Source organism: Phyllopteryx taeniolatus, chromosome 13 (genome assembly GCF_024500385.1).
Source record: "Phyllopteryx taeniolatus isolate TA_2022b chromosome 13, UOR_Ptae_1.2, whole genome shotgun sequence".
NCBI classification, from domain to species: Eukaryota; Metazoa; Chordata; class Actinopteri; order Syngnathiformes; family Syngnathidae; genus Phyllopteryx; species Phyllopteryx taeniolatus.
This window is the reverse complement of record NC_084514.1, coordinates 298,891-319,611: the sequence shown is the minus strand read 5'-3', so window position 1 is coordinate 319,611 and position 20,721 is coordinate 298,891. Positions and strand designations below refer to the sequence as shown.

General features: G+C 48.8%; 1 protein-coding gene across 3 annotated transcripts; it reads right to left on the bottom strand.

Annotated features, from left to right (window-relative positions):
- Positions 1-19: 19 nt before the first annotated feature.
- pi4kb (phosphatidylinositol 4-kinase, catalytic, beta) lies at positions 20-20,053 on the bottom strand. 3 transcript variants are annotated; one of them, XM_061794756.1, is made up of 13 exons: positions 19,878-20,047; positions 17,491-18,091; positions 15,419-15,778; positions 13,667-13,708; positions 9,949-10,176; positions 7,039-7,266; positions 6,850-6,956; positions 5,083-5,187; positions 4,887-5,010; positions 4,522-4,787; positions 1,046-1,178; positions 836-956; positions 20-765 (listed from the first exon to the last, which is right to left on the bottom strand). In XM_061794756.1, the coding sequence occupies exons 2-13, from the start codon at positions 18,058-18,060 to the stop codon at positions 584-586; spliced, it is 2,466 nt and encodes an 821-aa protein (XP_061650740.1). In that variant the 5' UTR covers positions 18,061-18,091; positions 19,878-20,047; the 3' UTR covers positions 20-583. The 3 variants fall into 3 exon arrangements, with proteins under 3 accessions (XP_061650740.1, XP_061650741.1, XP_061650742.1); XM_061794757.1 differs by lacking the exon at positions 13,667-13,708 and having other exon boundaries at positions 19,878-20,045; XM_061794758.1 differs by lacking the exons at positions 20-765; positions 1,046-1,178 and having other exon boundaries at positions 19,878-20,053.
- Between the last annotated feature and the right edge of the window lie 668 nt (positions 20,054-20,721).

The window sequence follows — 20,721 nt, the reverse complement described above, 5'->3', positions numbered from 1 at the left end:
ATTGACCTCGCCGTGCCAATAGCTTTGGAAGGGACTTTTTATTTTTTACTGGTAGTAATGGCTTCCGCCATGGAGTAAAACGTTTAGCAGGTGCAGAAACAGGCTTCCACAACAAACAATACCTGTGGAAATGTGAAATTTTGTATTTTTCGGGGGTGCGAATGAGCTTCCATAATGGATCCTTCTCGTTTCACAAGCACAGACCGTTTCAAGCGAAACCTTTCGTCACACTTTTATTCTCATGGGTCCGTGGCGCTTTGAAAGGCCATTGAATTATCACTTGACTTCATTGGACATTTCCCAGTGACCGCCAGTAGCAAGTGGGCGGGGTCGTATTAGGAGAGGTGATGATTGACAGGTCACGGTGAACAAAAGCAAAACGGAACAAAACGGGATGAAAGTGAACAAAAAGAACGCTCACGCCAAAGCACGACAAACATGTCGGGAATGTTACACGGAACGTTTCTCCACGGAACGCTGTCCGACACGCCGATGAAGAAAAAAACAAAAACAAAATCATCATCATCATCATGGTATGCATTATCATCATCTTCATCCTCATAGTCCTCTTGGAATGTGGTTGTCACATGATGCCGTTGGTGAAGTACTGGAATCCGTCGTAGAGTTTGGTGGTGAGCGAGCGCATGGAGCCGACCACCATCTGCTCCACCAGAACCTGCAGCTGCTCCTCGGTCAGGCTCATGTGGAAGCGTTCCTTCAGGCCTCGCATGGTGCTGGAGCCGTGGAAGCAGGGCAGCTGCGAGCCTGTCGCGCACGCGTACGGTCAGGTGACGAGGTCACGGGACATGTTAGCGTGTTCTTGGCGTGTGCCGACCTTGTTGCATGATCTCCACAATCTGGAGCACACGCTCCATGTGCTTCCTGGCGGCGATCAGGCCCTGAAGCATCAACATCTTGTAGTAGTTGAACATGTCACCATCAGGACCGCCCATCACCTGACACACACACACACACACACACACGCACACACACAATGAGGGTGTGGCTACGGCAGCCGTCAGGGCCAACGGGAACGAGAAGAGACCTCGACGAACTCTGCGGTGAGTTTGAAGGCAGACGTCTCAAAGCCGAGGTTCTTGGGGGAGCTGGACAGGATGAAGCCGAAGTCGATGTGGATGATGTGTCCGCACGCGTCCAGCAGGATGTTGCCGTTGTGCCTGAGGGGGCACCGCAACGGAGACGTTTGAGGGGCAGCGCCTCCAAATGTCACTCGGTAGCGTCGCAGGAATGTTTGCAAACAAAAAGGAGCCTCTGACACCCGTTTGACCAATTCGGGTGGACATCAGAGCTGCCACGAGCGAATATTTTTAGAATCGATTATTCCATCGATGAATCAAATAAAAAAAGATGAGACCATTTTTATTGCAAAATATTGCTTTTCTCAATGACTTTTGATGAACGGATTATTGTTGTTTATTGATGAAACAAATGCAAATAAACAACCATGAAGCAATACGACACCAGAGGGAGCGACGACGTACTTTTTGGAAGTGTGAGCAAATTCTTGGCTACAGAGTCCTGTGAATGAAGGGCTACTAGTTCGATATCCAACTACATGTCAATTGTTATTTACACTATGGCAGCAAATAACCCTTTTTTTAACCATTCAACTGACAACTGATGATGATTCAGCTCCTGGTTTGGTCTGTGACATGTCAGAAAGTAGGGAAAATTGTTTTCCAGAGTAAAATCTGCTTTCATGGAGGACTACAGAAAGGGGAAACTATTTCATGTTGAGAGGCGGAAATTCTGATGAGTTGAATCTGACTTCTTTTCCTTTGGGCTTGTCCCGTGAGGGGGTGGCCACAGCGCGTCATCCTTTTCCATGCGAGCCTATCTCCGACACCAACTGCCCTCACGACATCCATCAACCTTCCTCTAGCTCTCTTGCCTGGCAGCTCCATCCTCATCACCCTTCGACCAATATACTCACTAGTTCTCCTCTGGACGTGTCCAAACCATCCAAGTCTGCTCTCTCTTAACTTTGTCTCCAAAACATGGAACCTCGGCCGTCCCTCTGATGAGCTCATTTCTAATTGGATCCAACCTGGTCACTCAACATCTTCACGACCTGACCGCACTCCCCATTGCTCTGGACGGTTGACCCCAAGTATTTCAAGTCCCCCACCCTTGCTATCTCTTCTCCCTGTAGCCTCACTCTCCCCCCCCCACCACCCGTCTCATTCATGCACTTCTATTCTGTCTTGCTTTGGCTAATCTTCATTCCTCTTCTTTCCAGTGCATGCCTCCATCTTTCTAACTGTTCCTCCAGCTGCTCCCTGCTTTCAGTGCAGATCACAATGTCATCTGCAAACATCACGGTCCACGGGGATTCCAGTCTAACCTCATCTGTCAGCCTATCCGTCACCACTGCAAACAGGAAGGGGCTCAGGGCTGAGCCCTGATGCAGTCCCACCTCCACCTTGAATTTGTCTGTCACACCTCACCGCTGTTCTGCAGCCCTCATACATGTCCTGTACTATTTGAACATACTTCTCTGCCACTCCAGACCTCCGCATGTAGTACCACAGTTCCTCTCTGGGTACTCTGTCACACGCTTTCTCAAGATCTACAAAGACTCAATGTAGCTCCTTCTGACCTTCTCTGTACTTCTCCATCAACACCCTCAAGGCAAATAATGCATACTGTTGCTCGCAAATACTCACTTCTGTCCTGAGTCTAGCCTCCACTACTCTTTCCCATAACTTCATCGTGTGGCTCCTCAACTTTATTCCTCTCTCGTTCCCATAGCTCTGCACATCACCTTTGTTCTTAAAAATGGGCACCAGCGCACTTTTCCTCCATTCCTCAGGCATCTTCTCACGCGCTAGAATTCTATTGAACAAGCTGGTCAAAAACTCCACAGCCACCTCTCCTAGATGCTTCCATACCTCCACAGGAATGTCATCAGGACCCACTGCCTTTCCATTTTTCATCCATTTTAATGCCTTTCTAACTTGCCCCTTACTAATCATTCCTGGTCCACCACACTTGCCTCTTCTACTCTTCTCTTTCTCTCATTTTCTTCAGTCATCAAGTCCTCAAGCTAGTATTCTTTCCATCCATCCAGCACACAACTCGCACCAGTCAACATATTTCCATCTCTATCCTTAATCACCCTAACCTGCTCCACATCCTTCCTATCCCTATCCTTTTGTCTGGCCAACCTGTATAGGTCGTTTTCTCCTTCTTTAGTGTCCAACCTGGCCTGCATGTCATCTTATGCCTCCTGTTTGGCCTTTGCCACCTCTACCTTTGCCCTGTGTCACATCTCAGTGTATTCCTTTCACCTCTCCTCTGCCTTTGTCTGCCTAATCTTCCTCCTCACCACCAGAGTCCTCTTCTTTACCGTCTAGCCACACTCTCCCCTACCACAACCTTACAGTCGGTAACCTCCTTCAGATGACATCGTCTGCACAAGATGCAATCCACCTGCGTGCTTCTACCTCCGCTCTTGTAGGTCACCCTATGTTCCTGCCTCTTCTGGGAAAAAAAGTGTTCACTCCAGCCATTTGCATCCTTGTTGCAAAGTCTACCAGCATCTGTCCCTCCAAGTTCCTTTCCTGGGTGCCGTACTTAGCCATCACTTCTTCATCACCCCCGTTTCCTTCACCAACACGTCCATTACAATCTGCACCAATCCCGACTCTCTCTCTGTCGGGGATGCTCAGAACGACTTCGTCTAGCGCCTTCCAGAATTTCTCTTTCACCTCTAGGTCACATCCTCCCTGTGGGGCATAGCCCCTCATCACATGACACACAACACCCTCAATTTCAAGTTTCAGCCTCATCACTCCATCTGATACTCTTTTCCATCTGATACCAAGACATTCTTGGCCAACTCTTCTTTTAAAATAACCCTGACTCCATTTCTCCTCCCATCTACACCATGGTCAAATAATTTCAACCCTGCCCCTAAACTTCTAGCCTTAGTGCCTTTCCACCTGGTCTCCTGGACATACAATATATCAACCTTTCTCCTAATCATCATGTCAACCAACTCCCGAGATTTTCCTGTCATAGTCCCAACATTCAGTTCTAGGCTCTGTGTTTTCCTCTTCTCTTACTGCCGAAGAACCCGCTTTCCACCTCTCCTCCTTCGTCTTCGACCCACAGGAGCTGAAGGTTGACGGTGCCGGGGACGGACGTTGTTAACCCGGGCCCATGACCGATCCGGTGTGGAATTCTTTAGATGAACGCTCATATTTGTTTGGCAAAGTTTGAAGCAACCCTCTGCATTTATCCGGGCTTGGGACCGGGCTACAGTTTGCACTGGCTTGTGCCCCCCAAAGGGCTGCATTGATGATTTGGATCTGACGATTAATCAATTGACAAAAAAGTCGATTAACTGTGGATGAACCAATTAATTGTGACACATCTAGTGAACCAATTTATCATAAGGGAACGGCCCAAAAAGTCTGAAGGACCCACACGGCAAAGTGAAGAAGCAGCGTTCCGTCCATTTTGTTAGGAAGTCGTTACCGTAGGCCGCGGACTGACCTGTCCTTGACCTGCAGCAGGTAGCAGATGAGGCTGTAGCCGGCGCAGCTCTGCACAAAGTTCCGCTGCGCCGACAGAAAGGCTTCGGTGGTGGGCGTGCCGTGCTCCTGCAGGAAGTAGTCCAGCAGAGACAGCTGGCTGTGCTTCTTCACCTGATGCAGCGACACGGCGTTCACCACCGGCTCGATCATGCCACTGTCCGAGGACAGCACCAGGATCTTGTAGGGCTTGATCCACAGCGGAACCCGCTCCGCCTCCCAGATGGACTGCGGGACGGCCGGCCGGCCGGACAGAGAGAGAGAGAGAGACCGCGAGACCGTGAGGCCGCGAGCACGCCGGCCGGTGCCGCGTTGACGCCGACTTACCTTCAGTTGCCGCAGCACTTGGAAGGCCAGCAGCTCCTGACGAAGGTCGTCACCGCATTTGACGATGACGGACAGCAGGCGCCACGTGGGCATGTGCCCGTAAGGAGAACCTTCCCGGATCCTCCTGAAGAACACCACGAAGGTTACGGGACGTGCCGAGGCAGAGGCGGCGGAAGCCGAAGCGATGGACGCCTACCGGACTTTCTCCTCCCACGGCTCCTTAAGGGCCACGGCCGACGGGTCCTCGGGGTCCCGTTTGAAAGTGGTGGGGGTCTGCGCCAGCTGCTCCGACAGACGCCGCCTGCGCACGCACATTACGTTATGACGGACACACCGACATGTCGAGCGGGACTTTGACGGTACACTGAAGCGTTGACATGCTGTTGACGGTAGGGTTGGGAACGATTAAAGACACAACACTTCTACTTTAACTGCATTTCGCCGTAGCATCACTATTTTCAACATCAAACAGCTTTTCAGGAGTGAAGCTACTTTTGTAGGGCTGTGAAAAAATAAATTCGGCTAAGTCAACCACAAAAATGGGTCGACGCCAAAATGTCTGCCTCGAGGTAACGGAAAGTGTGAATAAACACATATTGGCGCTGCCCACCGTCCATATTTCCCGCACGGACATTTGTTGCAGATGGACGTACTGTCGGTCCAATGGAACACTTTGCCAAAAACGACAGAGGAGCTTCTGGAAGTGATTTTTAAGACACTATTAGATGTGTAATGGTAGCGCACCCCCCCCCCGACCCAAAATGTCATCGCTAGCGCGCTAATGCTAACCTAAGGAAAGGCTGATTTTGTCGTCTCAAATTCTGTGCAGGGTTTATACCCTACATTCAGTACCAACATATGCAGTTTAAAAGGATAGAAATCCAGCCATCATAAATGAGAATAAAATGCATGTCAGTAGTAGTAAAAAAATACAATAAAAATAAGAGTCCATAGTAGTCTGGTGTTTGACATCCTCGGTCGGAAAGGAGGCGGTGATTACTCGAGTACTCGACGTAATCTCGAAAGGATAATTTAGTATTCTAAAAAGATTTGATAGTGACGGCCCTTTACTTTGGTGATCACCTAGCGATAGCAAAGTGGCGATCGCAGATGCTAGCTACATTTGCCCAGGAAGTTGTAAACATAAAATGTAATGTCACAGTACGTACGGTTTCTCAAGGCTGCTGTTGAAATGTGTAAACGCGCAACCGGAGACAACGGCAGAGGTGTGTACATCTCTGCAATTCCAATGGGCTCGTCCTCAGCAAATGAATGCTCACTGTCCACTTCTCCATACCGGTGTCGGTACTGCGCAACCCCCCAAAATTCCAGCGAACATCCAAGGCGTCCGTTAAAAGGACACCCAACCAGGCATGTCCCAAAGCGAAACGCAACAATCACCAACTAAGCCAAGATAGTCGTCACAATTTAAAAGTTCAAAAATTCAGTCAGCGCTCAGCAAGCAGTTTGTTTCTAATAATAATTTTTTTTTTTAAACTAGCAGTGCGTACATGTGCAGGGGCCGTCCTAGCTTGAATGGCTTCCCTTCTGGCTCTGAATAGTGTTGGTGTAGATTATTTTCTCTACAAAAATAAACTGTTGTGGTCTATCCAAATAATTGATTAGATTTTTGAAAATAAGATATCTTAGTGTTATTTTACACTTGAAAATACTTGTATGAATGTCATTTTATAGAATTTGAACTCAACAAATGTTAACTATCGAATCGGATAGTCTCGCTCCCATACTGAACCGAATCGTATCGAACCGTTCCGCCATTAAATCGTTTTTTAAAAATCAAATACGTATTGAGTCGGCCTGAGGCCAGAGATTTGACGGACATGTCGGCGCGCCTGACAGACATGCGGACATGTTGACGGACACGCCAACTGACGGTCGACTGACTTGGCGACGTGTAGACGAACGCTCGATCGAGGAGCGGGAAGGGAAGGGAAGGACCGACCTGATGTCTCCGGCTGCGATGAAGACGGGTTCTTTGCTCTCCAGACTGCTGATGCTATCCACGGAGAACTGACTGATGTTGTCGCAGCTCGCGTGGACTTCCGGAAGCTGCCAGAAAAGAGAAAACAGTCCCGTCGTGCAGCAGCCGTTGAAATCTTTTCGGCGAGAGCAAATCCGGGGCAACGCCCACCTCCACTTGCAGCTGGCCGATGTCGTCCACTGACCAGGCCTCGTCGTCATTGTCGTAGTTGGGCACGGTGGAGAAGCTTCCGGCGCGCTGCTCCGTGGTCATGCCGCAGTCGGGGAGGTGCTCCACGGAGCGCGTGCTCCTGATGCGGTTCTCGGGGATTCGCGCCGGCACGCTGGACGTCTCGAAGTTGTCCACCTCCAAAACCTCCACGTAGATGAGGTAGGGCGCCTGTGGGGTCAGAGGCGGCGTAACGTGGGCACGGTCTGCGCGGGTGGCCAGATCGGACACTCGTTTCCCAACGCATTTTACGGCCAGCTAAAAAGCGGGTGAGCCAGGGGAGTGGACGTCAAGCGGGCCGCCTTTAACGTGCGCGCGAGGCCAAGGTCGACCACACGTTTCAGGACCGAGCTCTGCCCTGAAGGGCGGACAGTCGCTACACCCACCCATAAAGGCTTGGGATAGCCGAGAGACACCACAAGTGTCGGTGGTGTGTACAAAGACCTTGTACACACAAGATGTTCAAATCTTTAAAGATTAATTGATGAAGATTTAAAAAAAAAAAGAAAAAAAAATGGTTTGGTTGTACTGGACGTGGTGTGCTCCAATAAGCGCAATACACGCACACACAAACGCGTAAAGATTGTGTGCCACCACCGATCGAGAATCCAGTCCTCCAAGACAGAAATCTCATGTGATCAAATGTAATCCAACAAAAACCAAGAAGAAGAAACATAGCAACAGCAAGATACAAAATCAAAGAGGAGACAGAACTTCAACTTAAAAACAAATTTAACTTGGCGAAGATGTTAAATAAGCACTCTTGCACTTCCCGCACTCCACAAGTGGGTCCATCCGACTTTGTGTATGGTTGTGGCGTAACCTTGATTGGCTAGCAGATATGTTGCGCCGATGTTTCCGAAGCGACCAGAGGCCGGAGTGTTGTCGAATGGACATTCCGTTTCACGTCACAACTCACCGAGTCGTGACTCGGGAGACGTCGGATTTTTGGTCTTACATATTGCACACCTTTAATATTTGAGATTCAGACACACAAACACCAAAGGCATGAAAAAGGTGACCCAAAATTGTAGGCTGGTCTGGGGGGGATCCCTGGGCCCCCGCAGAGAATTTTTTGTTATTTGAAAATAAATTCAGCAATCTTCAAGACTCTGAAGAGTACCATAAAGCAAAATGAACAAATGTTCTTCTCGCAGACAAACATTTATTTACAGCGCTCAAGTACATGTTAATGTACAAATTGAAGATTCAAATTAAATGCGTTTCATTTCTTTGGTTTTTGGTTTTGGCCTCCAACCTGAGCCAGGCCATGTCCACCTGGACCTGATGCCTGCTTCAAGCTGTGCCACATGAATAGCATCCTCCTCTTTAAGCACTTTCATCCTGGAAAAGAATTGACTAAAGTCATCGTGTGTTTCACTTTATTTTTCACTATTACCAACTTCAAACGCAACCTCCAGGAAAATATTAGGTACAGTATTTTCCCGTTTTTATTGGCCATGTCTGAATTTGAAGTGAGTTCATTGTGTTGTGACATAATCGCCAACATCGCTACGTCGCCCAATACATTTAACATTAACATCAGTAAACTAATTAGATAATTGTAGGCGCGTTTCCTAATGAATACAAGATGTACTAGCGGATCAACTCTTGTCGCCGATGTTACGTGCACGTCGCGGTTTCGCTGGGACCGCGACCCGCAGCACCACAATGCCAAAATACAAAAGGCCAGTGCAACAAATACGACACGGGCTGACCTGGTGAGCAAAAATGAGTAAGAGTACTGTTACTTGACAATAATGTGACTCCAGTAAAAGGAAAAAGTCGTCCTCCCACAAAATTACTTAAGAGTAAAAAGTACACGGTGAAATCATTTCTCAAGTACTGAGTAAATAGTAAGTAACTTCTGATTTTTTTAACCGCAGCATGAACATCCATGAAATCAAAATACCAAAATCAAATGTGAACGTGCAAATTCTGATATTGCCGTGCGTGTGTGTGTGTGTGCGTGTATGCACAGCCAAAACTGCATCTGCAATTTACGGCAAGGTGTTTTAAGCGGGCTGAAATTTTTGGCCACGTTTGGGCAGGCAGTGCCAGACAAACGCTACAATACATGAAAGCTGTTGCTTTTATGCCTCGAAATGTAACACGGCCGCCACGTAGGCACGACAATCAGCGGGGCTGGCTTATCTAGTGTTAATACCTGTGCCCGGGAAGCCCAATAGAAGACGACGTGTGAGGTCATGTGACTTTGTGTCGTTTGACAAAGTCACTTCTTAACTTCTTAACAGCAGAAGCGGCGGAAGTGTTCTTTCTGGTCTCGTCAACTGCTGTGACTTATCCAAAGCGGGTCCCGAGCGCACGGGCAGAAGCGCTGCCAAGTAATATTCCCAATTACATGTGGATGTGTAGAACGGATCTAGCTGCCAGCGTTCAAGGAGTACGAAACAGCCTATGACGACGGCGACCCCGCCCCAAGGAAAAACCCATCGGATCGATACGATTCGCGGAAATGGCCTATTTTGAAGATTGTCGGGACAAATTCACTCTTGACAGACGTCAGACCACAGGATCATCTTACAAGAGTTAGGATAGTCTGGGGTCGGAAAGGAACAGGACCAAAAACTCGTCTGATTATCTTCGTGTGTGTACCAGGCCTTAAGAGAAGGCGACCGCGAGACTAGATTAAGCTTCAACTTTGACATGAATCCTTGGGCCCAAGATGCCAAAAGATGGGACCAAAGCAAAAGCTTTATATTAGACAAATAACGGAGAAGAGGTCAGCCAATAGGCAAAGTCGCAAACGTCTAACGGTGAATATGCGAGGGCCGACTGTATTTCCGAATGCTATTGTGAAAGAGGGCGTGCGGGTGCGTGGGCAGGCCTCACCTTGTCTTTGGAGTTGAGCACCACAGCCTGGGTGTGCGGCACACGCACCACGTGGTGCTCGAAGGCGGCGGTGGGCAGCCAGACGCGGGCGGGCAGCTTGTGGTTGAGCAGCGACAGCTCGGAGATGAGGCGCTGCGTCTTCTGCTCCTTGGTGGGCAGCGTCGCCAAACGCTTGCCGATGCCCATCAGAGACTTGATGAACTCTCGCTGTGGCGCCAGGCGCACCGGCTGCGGGCGGGGCCATCACACCAGCACAAGCCGTCACTCATTATTTGTTAGGATTCACGACAACGCGCAAATGCCGGATTCCCAATGTTAGGATTGCCAGCATCGGGCGGCACTCGGAACATCTCGGAATCTCTGCGTTTGATATTTATTCTTCTTCTGACCAATGAATAGCAACGGGACAAGATTTCCCCAAAATGACATGCTAAATCAACTTGTGGACCTCCGAGATAGTTCCTAAAATGCCCACTCAAAATCATTTTGTAAGGTACGAGTGAATGAGTGCTTGCGAACGCGCCGACCGCACTCAAAATCATTCGCTCATTCCTTAATCCCGATTCACTTGAATGAATGACTTTTTAAATTCCTGGGGAAAATGTATGGATTTTAGGGTGACCAAACAAGACTCCCATAACTCATTCAGTAGAAAGTTGCTCAAAATTAAACTCCCACAGCAATTGACATGAACAGAACACAGAAAAACGTCTCAAGGTCTATGCCCCAAAATGAACAAGAAGATTACACCCGACACCAGTTTCAGGGATCAACACAAAGTTGGCAGGACATGCCAAAACCGTGCAGCAAATCCAACAGGAAGCCATTTCGGTTGATGCTAAAGCTCGTACTTTGCCGAACTCCTACTAAGGATTGCGCTCCAATCGGAAGCGGGTTCGCAAGACGGACGGCTGGGCGAAGGCGCTAACCGACGGGCCCTTTTGTCCTCGCCAACCGATGTGAGGGTCGGCCATGAGAAACCGCTTTCGTTTCTATGACGTCTGATTGCGTGGACACGGCGCAACACACAAGTGCAGGGGGAACTTGACTTGGGAGTTGGATCTGTTCTGTGACCACGCCCCTGACTCGCATCAACTTTCCTCATTGAAATTCAGGAAAATGTCCCTCGTCTGTTTTAATATCAAGAGAAAAAAAGGTTTTCCTCTCAAAACACAAGTAAAGAAATAAACTGGTTTCACACACACTCAGTACAGTGGCGTTTTGTGCCTTTGAATGGCATGGCCGAGTGAGAGTCTTGTAGTGCTCTCTCTCGCTCTCTCTCTCTCTGCACTGAAGCTCTCCAAGCAAGCCGGGCCATCTGTCTGCCTGTCTGTCTGTCTGTTCATCCTTCTTTCTTGAGCAAAAAGGAGCTTCCCTGAACAGCGGCGCTTTGCAACGTCCGTGCACAACCAGCGATTGGCGAGTTGCATTTCTGCGCCATAGGAACGGAACTCCGTCGCCCCCTACTGCCAAGCAAAATGTTAACAGCTCTTCGCTAGAAACTTTGGAATAAAAACACTTCCTTCCGCATTCGGTAAAACGGGTCTAAGCATCTCCTCCCGGTTCAGGCTAATGGGGCCGTAGCAAAGCAACCGTACGATGTCTACAATGTCTTTTTTTTTTTTTTTTTTAAAGAACACAAGATGTCACCACAGACTACAGCAGCCTAACATGACAATATTCCCTGTTTAGGCTTTGTTTATGTTTACATAGATCATATTTGTATAAATAAATGATATACATGTATTTGACTTTGGTCCAAAGACAACAGCCATAAAGAAAAAAAAAAATCTTAGCAAGTGCAGCTATAAAAATCATGTCGTCAAACCGCAGTCATGCTCGTTAGCGTAGCATACACACGAAGTCTGAACCCGTTTTCCGGGTGAGATCACGTGACGTTCCGCATATAGCGGGTGGCTCCACTTATTCCCCCACCCCCCCCCCCCTCAAAAAAAAAACAAAAAAAAAACGGAAGTTGGGTTACGTAGTCATAAGGTATCACTGTACATGTATGCATTCATAAATAAATATATACATGAGTATATATACAAATCGTTTCTGTGATGTTATTAGAATACAATATGTCATAATATAATTACAGTAACCCCTAGCTATACTGCGGCTCACGTTTCACGGTTTTTATTATTGCGCAATATCTAAAAGGATGAGATCCTGCCCCAAGTGGAGGAGTTGAAGAATCTCGGGGTCTTGCTCACGAGTGAGGGAAGAATGGAACGTGAGCTCGACAGGCGGATCGGCGCAGCGTCTGCAGTGATGCGGACTTTGTGTCGGTCCGTTGTGGTAAAGAAGGAGCGAAGCCGAAAGGTGAAGCTCTCAATTTACCGGTCGATCTATGTTCCTCCCCTCACCCAAAGAACGAGATCCAGGATACGAGCGGCCGAAATGAGTTTCCTCCGCGGGGTGTCCGGGCTCTCCCTTAGAGAACGGGTGAGAAGCTCGGTCATCCGGGAGGATCTCAGAGGAGAGCCGCTGCTCAGAGGAGGTGGCCGGGGCATCAGATTCGGACGCCTCCCCCGTGAGGTGTTCCGGGCACGTCCCACCTGGAGGAGACCCCGGGGACGACCCGGGACACGCCGGAGCGACTACGTCCTTCGGCCGGCCCGGGAACGCCTCGGGATCCCCCCGGAAGAGCTGGACGAAGTGGCTGGGGAGAGGGAAGTCTGGGCGACCCTGCTAAAGCTACTGTCCCCGCGACCTGACCTCGGATAAGCGGTAGAAAATGGATGGATGGATGGATTTAAAAATAATAATAATTTAAAAAAAAAAAACAATTTTTAAAAATGTGTTTTCTCTGAATGTTTTTCTTTTTTTTAACCAGTTAAGGCAATTTATACTACAGGTAGTCTCTCTGGGATGCAAACAATCTTTTTTGGTATTAATTTTGATATTTTTGCCATTTTTTAAAATCCATTGCTCTTGGACTCTCTCAATATATTCTGTGTTTAAATGTGTGTATATCGTTTTAAAAGTGTGTTTGAAGACCCTAAAACAATTTTATCCATCCGTTTTCATTACCGCTTCTCCTCACGCGGGTCGCGGCCTCGATGGCGTCTATCCCAGCTATTTTCGGGCGAGAGGCGGGGTACACCCTGAACTGGTCGCCAGCCAATCACAGGGCACATAGCAACAAACCATTTGCACTCACATTCACACCTACGGGCAATTTAGAGTCTTCAATCGACCTACCACGCGTGTGTCGTACGTTGGCCGACCGGTTAGCACATCTGCCTCACGGTCGTGAGGAGCGGGCAGGGTGGTTCAAGTTCAGCCCCGCCTGTGTGGCGTTTGCATGCTGTCCTCGTGCCCGTGTGGGTTTTCTCCGGGTACATCCTAAAAACATGCATGGTAGGTTCATTGAAGACTGCCCTTGGGTGTGAATGTAAGTGCGAATGGTTGTTTGTCTCTATGTACGCTGCAATTGGCTAGCGACCAGTTTAGGGCGTACCCCGCCTCTCACTCGGAGTCAGCCGAGACGGGCTCCGGAACACCCGTGACCCTCGTGAGAAGAAGCGGTTCGGAAAATGGATGGATGGATGGACACCACGGTCATCACGAGCACAACCAGCACCGGAACCCCAACCAGAAGAAAAGCCCACCAGAACAGAAGAAGCAGAACCGGCCCAGAACCACAAGAAAAAGGTCAGCCTGATTGATTTCCCACAATGCAGCGTGCACGGGGTCAAGTTACAAAACTTACAGCAGCGTTGACAGTGTCAACAAAGTCCAAGTTGGAACCTTCCTGAGGGTGAGAGGTCAGAGATCAGAGGAAGCTGTGGACACGAGCCCCGCCTCCTGCGTTACAATTTGCTGTTTGCTGATAGGTCACGTGATGTGGCGGAAGTCAACTCTTGACTTTTACTTTCGGAACATCTTGAAGACATTCTTGGTGACCTCCAACCAATCGGCACATAGGACACAGGCCAAACACGTACTGCACATATAATCGTCTTGACATAATCCCGACCGTTGCTTTTTAACGATGTGCAATTTGACCTTAGAGAGTCTCTAAAAGCGAACAACCGAACGGGTGCATGGTGAAGGAGGAGAGAAAGGAGGAAGTGCAAGAAAGTCCTCATTCGCCGAATCGGGCTAATGGAGGAGCTAGCTAGCATATCCCTACGGCCGCAGCTGCTTGTAAGTGAATATTTCACGATCCCGTCACTGACATTTTTTTTCGGCAGTATTCTAGCCAAATTTGTATGCCAGTATGTGCTGTAGTGACAAACTCGTCTGTGTGGTTTAAAATATTTAATTAGGGTTACATTTTGATGTCATCTTAATTTTGGACAATTTATTTGTATTTTTTTATAACAAAAGCTTAAAATGCTGTTGCGCATATTCTCCTGGACATAACGAAGTTATTCATTGTTAAATATTGCCATACAATATTCTTGTGCCATGTTTCATGCAGAAGAATAACACAGTTAACAGTTGTTAACAGACTGTGTTAACGGTTAACACAGTCAGTCGCTACGTCTGCAAACTCGACCATGCAAAGTGAAAGCCAGAAACGCTGCCGGCCGGCTTCTCTGGCCCCGAGCTCATCTCAGATGGACTGCAGACGCAATGTGGAAAAGTGTGCTGTGGTCTACCAGTCCACATTTCAAATTGTTTTTGGAAATCATGGACGTGGTGTCCTCCAGGCCAAAGAGGAAAAGGACATCCGGATTGTTTTCAGCGCAAAGTTGAAAAGAAGCCAGAATCTGTGACGGTATAGGGGTGTGTTAGTGCCAATGGCATGGGTAACTTGGACATCTGTGAAAGCACCATTCATGCGGAAAGGTACATACAGGTTTGGGAGCAACATGTGCCGCCATCCAAGCAACGTCTTTTTCAGGGACAATGCCAAGCCACATTCTGCACGTTTTACAACAGCGTGGCTTCATTCGTGGTAAAAGAAGTGCGACTATTAGACCGGCAGTCCGGACCTGTGTCCCATCGAAGATGTGTGCAGGTGCATTATCAAGCGCAAAATACCGCAACAGAGAACTCACCCTGTACATCAAGCTACAAAGCTTCAACAATTTGTGTCCTCACTTCCCAAACACTTCAACGAGTGTTGTTAAAAGGAAAGTGGGAAACATGCCCCTGGCCCAGATTTAACAACAACAACAACAACAACCTGTCGCAGGCATCACACTCACAATGAGAGAGTATTTGCAAAAAGATCATCAGTTTAAATGTTAACCATCTTGTCTTGGTAGTGTATGCAATTGAAAAGGATTTTCAAATCATTCTATTTGTTTTACAGAACGTCCCAACTTAACTGGAATCGGGGTTTGGAAATCTTAAATTAACTTATGGGTCACAACTGCAAAATGCATTTATACTACTTTAGCCAATCAGAGGTCTGAAAAAAGTCTTTCAATGTCATGAGTAGATGACACCCCCAATTTGTCAATTGTGAATGATGTGGCGACGCGAATCCCGACACGAACGGTGCATTTACCTCATCGTGGCTGCTCTCCACCTTCGGGTTGCTGGCCGTCCTCTTCAGGTTGCTGCTGAGGCTGACGGCGGCGGCGGCGTCCGACTTGGAGCGTTGGTGCGTGCGTTTGGAGGGCGACAGGCCGCGCTCGGGCCCCGCGGGGACGGCGGCGGGGGGCGGGGCGGCGCAGAACGGCATCAGCGTCAGTGCGTCCCGGCGGGCCCGGGCGGCGGCCGGATTGAGTTGGTCGGACAGGATGAGCTTGCGCAGCTTGGCGCCTCGAGAGTGGCGCTGCGTGGAAATGTGCATGTCCGACGAGTACGCCGCCAGCAGCCACGCGCACTGAAGACTGAACGAGATGCTCTGCCTGCAGCGATGCACCTGAAGGCAACACGCATGCAAGAGTCAAGGCCTCTTTATACTCCCGCGCTCGCGAGGCCGACAACGCCCGTATTGCATCACGTGACCGACGCATTGGCCCGTGCGGCCCCTCTGCGTCACTTGACGCGAACACGACAAAAATGTTTGCTGCGCGGACATCATCTTTCGTGATTGGTCCGTTTTAGTCACATGCTGTGATGCCGTACTCGGCGTTCCTCTCGGTTCTACATACCGCCTACGCCGCCGCCTTCTTGATCGATTTTGCAGCATAATTAAATGTATCATCTGGTCATCTAGGTCCATTTGTTCTAGCAGACACTGCTCCACGGTCGCCATTGTTGTTGCTTTGTTCCTTGTTACGGAAAGGAAAGGATAAACGGCTGCCGGAAATGGCCACAAAATGCAGAGGAAACTCCACCCTGTGGCGTCCTAGCCGATACCGGCCGTAGCGACACCACCGACTTGGAGGAGAACTGCAGTACATTTTCAAAACTGCGCGCGAAGGTTGCGCTCAAGTATAAAGAAGCTTTCACTCACGTGCGCGGTGCTCCGTATGCTGGATTTGGGTTTGTGTATTACAGTTTATGTACGTGTGTGTGTGTGTGTGCGTATACTGTAAACCGCGTTTTAAATTGTTATGCAAATTATTTTTCCCCAAATAGTCAACACAAATGACAGTCAGTGACAGTTTTTACGTTATATAACTGGAATGTTTTTGAACAAACGTATTTTTTGGGGAAAAACAAAAAACTTAAAATGAACTGTTCCAAATGATTACACACAACAGTTTCAAGACATTTTATAGGTTTTAAAGAACTGAAAATAGTCACTCATTGAATTTGCAGCATTAGGTCACATTTACTGAAATCAAATGCTATTTCAAACAAAAACATGAATGCTCAACTCAACTTTTTTTCTAAAGCACTTTAAATACAAGTCACATTTTAAATATAGGCCCTATTTTGTATAAAAACCAAAAATAATACAGTTGTGTTTTGAGATAAGAGTTGAATTCGTTGCATTGCCACGCTGCATGTGTGCCTTTAAGGGGCGTGGCCTAGCGGGTGATGTCAGGAGCTGGAATTGGTTATCTGCGTGTGAGCGCCTCCACACGAGTTTTGGCCCTACAGCGGCTCCTTAAGAGTGTTTTCATTTTCTAGTTTTGTGTTTTACTAAAGCGTTCAATAAAGGGCGACTGTGGCTCTCCTTGCCCACATGCCAGGGCATCACACAGCCTCCACGGAACCATTTTTTTCACTTCACTTGAGCAGCGGCGCATCCGAAGAGCGCTCGTAATTGAAATTTTGGCCAGCAACACCAAGCAAACAAAAATATGACTAAGCAACAGCTCGGAACTTGAAAAAGTAAGTTGGATAACTCACTGTATGCGAGTTATGTAGCAAACTGAAAGAAATGTCAAAATCTGAAGTCCAGTTGGATTGGCTACTTCAAATAGTGGACCTCCTAGTTCCCTAAAATGTCCACTAAAAAAAATCCCTTTGTAGCGATTGGGGAGTGACGAATGATTGCGTTCGCAGCGAATGCCACACAATCATTAAATAGGACAAATGGAAGATTATTGGTGAGAAGAGCAGCAGAATCGCTCGAGTGTCAAATGTTTTGTCCTGGAGGATTTTCGAGGCGTTTCAAGTGTACATTCCACGTGTGTGTGTGTGTGTGTGTGTGTGCATAGCGCGCGTGTGTTTACCCACCACGTAAGGTTTGATGGCGTCGCCCACGTGCTCGTCCATGTGTACGTACATGTTGAGGAGCTGCGGCAGGAAGAAGTCGACGTCGTCGTGCGGGAAGCTGAAGAGTCGGTTGCCGATGTAGGCCTGCACGCCGGGCTCCTTGGAGTTGTGCAGATAGGAGATCGCCATGGAAACGTCAAACAGTTTAGACTCGAACAGGCGCAGGAGCCACGACTGCTTGGACGCCGGGTTGTGCCGCTGGCGCCGGCGAGCGCCCTTCGCCGAGCCGTCCTCTTCCTCATCCGCCTTCGCCGGCGGGGCGGCGCACGGGGCGGCGGCGCGGGCCTCCCGAGCCGTCCCGTCCCCGTCGGGGGCGGGGTCGACGTGTCTCAGCTTGAGCTTGTGCAGGACCTCCCGACACGCCCTCTCCGCCACCGCCGAGTCGATCAGCAGCCCCGCCCCGTCGGCCGCCGCCGCCTCACCCGCCCCCTCGCTGATGACGCCCAACGGGGGCGTGGCCGAGGACGGGGACGGCGTGGAGCACACAGAGAGGGAGGGGCTGTCGGAGGGCTCCGCCTTTGTTTCCTCCATTGCGGCCGCTGAGAGGCTCCACCCACCTCCGCTGCAGCGCACACAAAAACGCACGGTGTTGTTACCTCCCCCAAGGAAGGAGAATCCTCTGCCTGTAAAACCTCGGTCAACTTGAAAACTGGTCAGTTTGGTGTTGAATTTTTAACTGAACTTGCAGCATCACGCCAACAGGGCAGCGCTGCATCACATCGCGAACAGTTGCAAGTGGCTCCTAAAACAGTAGAGGACAGATTGTTCTTGCCTACCGCGAATGCTCCCCTGAACGTCACCGGTGCTGCGGTGGAGAGAGTGCGCAGCACCAAGTTCTTGGCAGTGCACATCACAGGGAACCTCTCCTGGACCAACAACACCTCATCACTAGCCAAGAAAGCTCACCAGCATTTCTACTTCCTGCGCAAGCTGACAAAAGCCAGAGCCCCGACCCCCATCATGTGCTCGTTCTACAGAGGAACCAGAGAGAGCATCCTGACCAACTGCATACCTGCGCGGTACGGAGCCTGCACCGCATCCTGCCGCAAGACTCTCCATCGCATAGCGAGGGCAGCTGAGAAGATCATCGGAACCTCTCTTCCCTCCCCGCAGGACATTGACAGCACCCGCCTCACCCGCAAAGCCCCCCCGCATAGCGGGGGATGCCACCCATCTGTCACACAGCCTCTCCAGTCTGTTGCTATCAGGGAGGAGACTGCGAAGTCTGCGGGCCAGGACTAGCAGACTCAATGAGTCAAGTTTTATTCATCAGCCTGTCAGGAATCTGAACTCTCTGCCCGCTCTGCCCCCTCAACCTCTCCTGTCCTCTGCCCACCTGAACTCTGACGCCACACACACACCAGACTCAGGGTTGCACCAGCCACTTTAGCAGCATTGGGGTTTTGTCATCTAATTTACTTATTTGCCTTGGTTCTCTGACCTTGACTATGTTGCACACGTCACCTGATCTTTGATATTGCACATTCAATCAATAGTTTCTACACTGTATATACTATATACTATACCATACAAAAATAAACTGCTATAATGTGGTTGCACAAGTGTGCACAGTCTCTTCTAACTTGGGATGTGGCTGTTTTCACAACATTGAAACGTGTTAAATGGGAGTCTGCACACACGGGCCACCATTAAATGCCAGAATTAAGTTCAGCCTACTAGAACAGCTGAACTTTATTTGGGGTGAATCAGGCGGAATGTGTATGTTGAATCCCATGAAGGTGATTGGTTAACACAGCCTGAGCAGCCACATCATCCTAGTTTTGCTCGACCTAAAAAAAAGATGTTTTCAATTGAGTTGTCAAGTTTATAAGTCACATTAACGGTGGGAAAAGTTTAGAAATGATTCCTCTTGGTCTCATTGTTTTGGTATAACCACAAAAACGTCGCCTTTGAAGAGGGGTGTGTAGACTTTTATATTCACTACATCCAAACAAGGGACTGGTCGCCTGTTGCTCTCTGGACTGGCATCTGAGTGGACATCGAGAATAGCAGGCAGCTAACATTAGCGCACAGTCTCGGGATTAGCATTGAACACGAGATGTAGTAGCGCAAGTGTCTGTGGGCTAGCGGCTAACAGTCGGCGAGGAGTAGTTAACGCAACTCTTTTTATATTTTGGAGCTATCACACGTGTGTGGGTTCGTGCCCTTGCTGTGTATCCGTCCGGCCGGTTCCAAGCAAGCCTGCCTGAGCTCACTCGGAAGCTTTCCAGCTTCGTTAGCATTAGCCTCGGCGGCATTAGCCAACTGTTGCGACGTTTGCCGAGGACATGGCGGCGCTCGACGCGCAGCTAATGTCGTGTTGTCAGCTCTGTGACGTATTCACGTACCTTGTTATACTTTAGCGGCTGCCAATTGTGTCGTCAAGTCAACTTTGTTTCTCCATTGATGCTGTCGACTAGCCGCAGCCACACCGGATAATGGCCATTGATCACTAGGGGGGGATACGCAGCTTTATGCGCCTCGTTGCTCGCTTGCTCGCACGCGTAGCTCGCCGCCATATTGGTCCGGTCAACATTCGTGTCGAAAGATGTCAGTAAATGCTTTTTACTGCGTAAGCACTTCTCACAGAAAGGTCTCACAAAGTACTTAACATGGTTCAAATACAAAATCATACATCAACCAGGTAATTCAAACAAAACATCACAACAGAGTTTTACGAGTCTGGAGTCGCTGTGTTCCAACAGCTTTTTACAAAATGTCTACAGTAGATGCACCTCCTCGCTCAAATGGAAATGTAGGCTACAACTCCTGGCACACCGCAAGGCTCTGTCACCTTTGCTTTTTCAATCTTATGTGAGCATTTGTCAGTAAACAATAAAATGACACGCCGAATAACAAAGGTGGGTAGTGTTAAGGACGTAATAAAATGTCAATGTTCAATAGATCATGGAACCTTCAATCGTCCTTGCGCGTTCGTTGTCTTTGTTCAAAAAGAGAGGAAAAAATAAGACACCAGAGTGCTGAGTCTCGGGGTTCATTCAATCAACTGCACACCAGAGTCAATGACACACCTGGTTTATTTGAGCCAACTCCTTTTATACACGTCAGAAGGTTTCGATATGACAGCTCTGGCCTTGGGTGTTATCAAAAATGGGGGAGTCATATTAAAACCCTCATTCCTCAGTAATCTAAACTCCTACATAACTTCATGGATTTAATCACGTATCACCC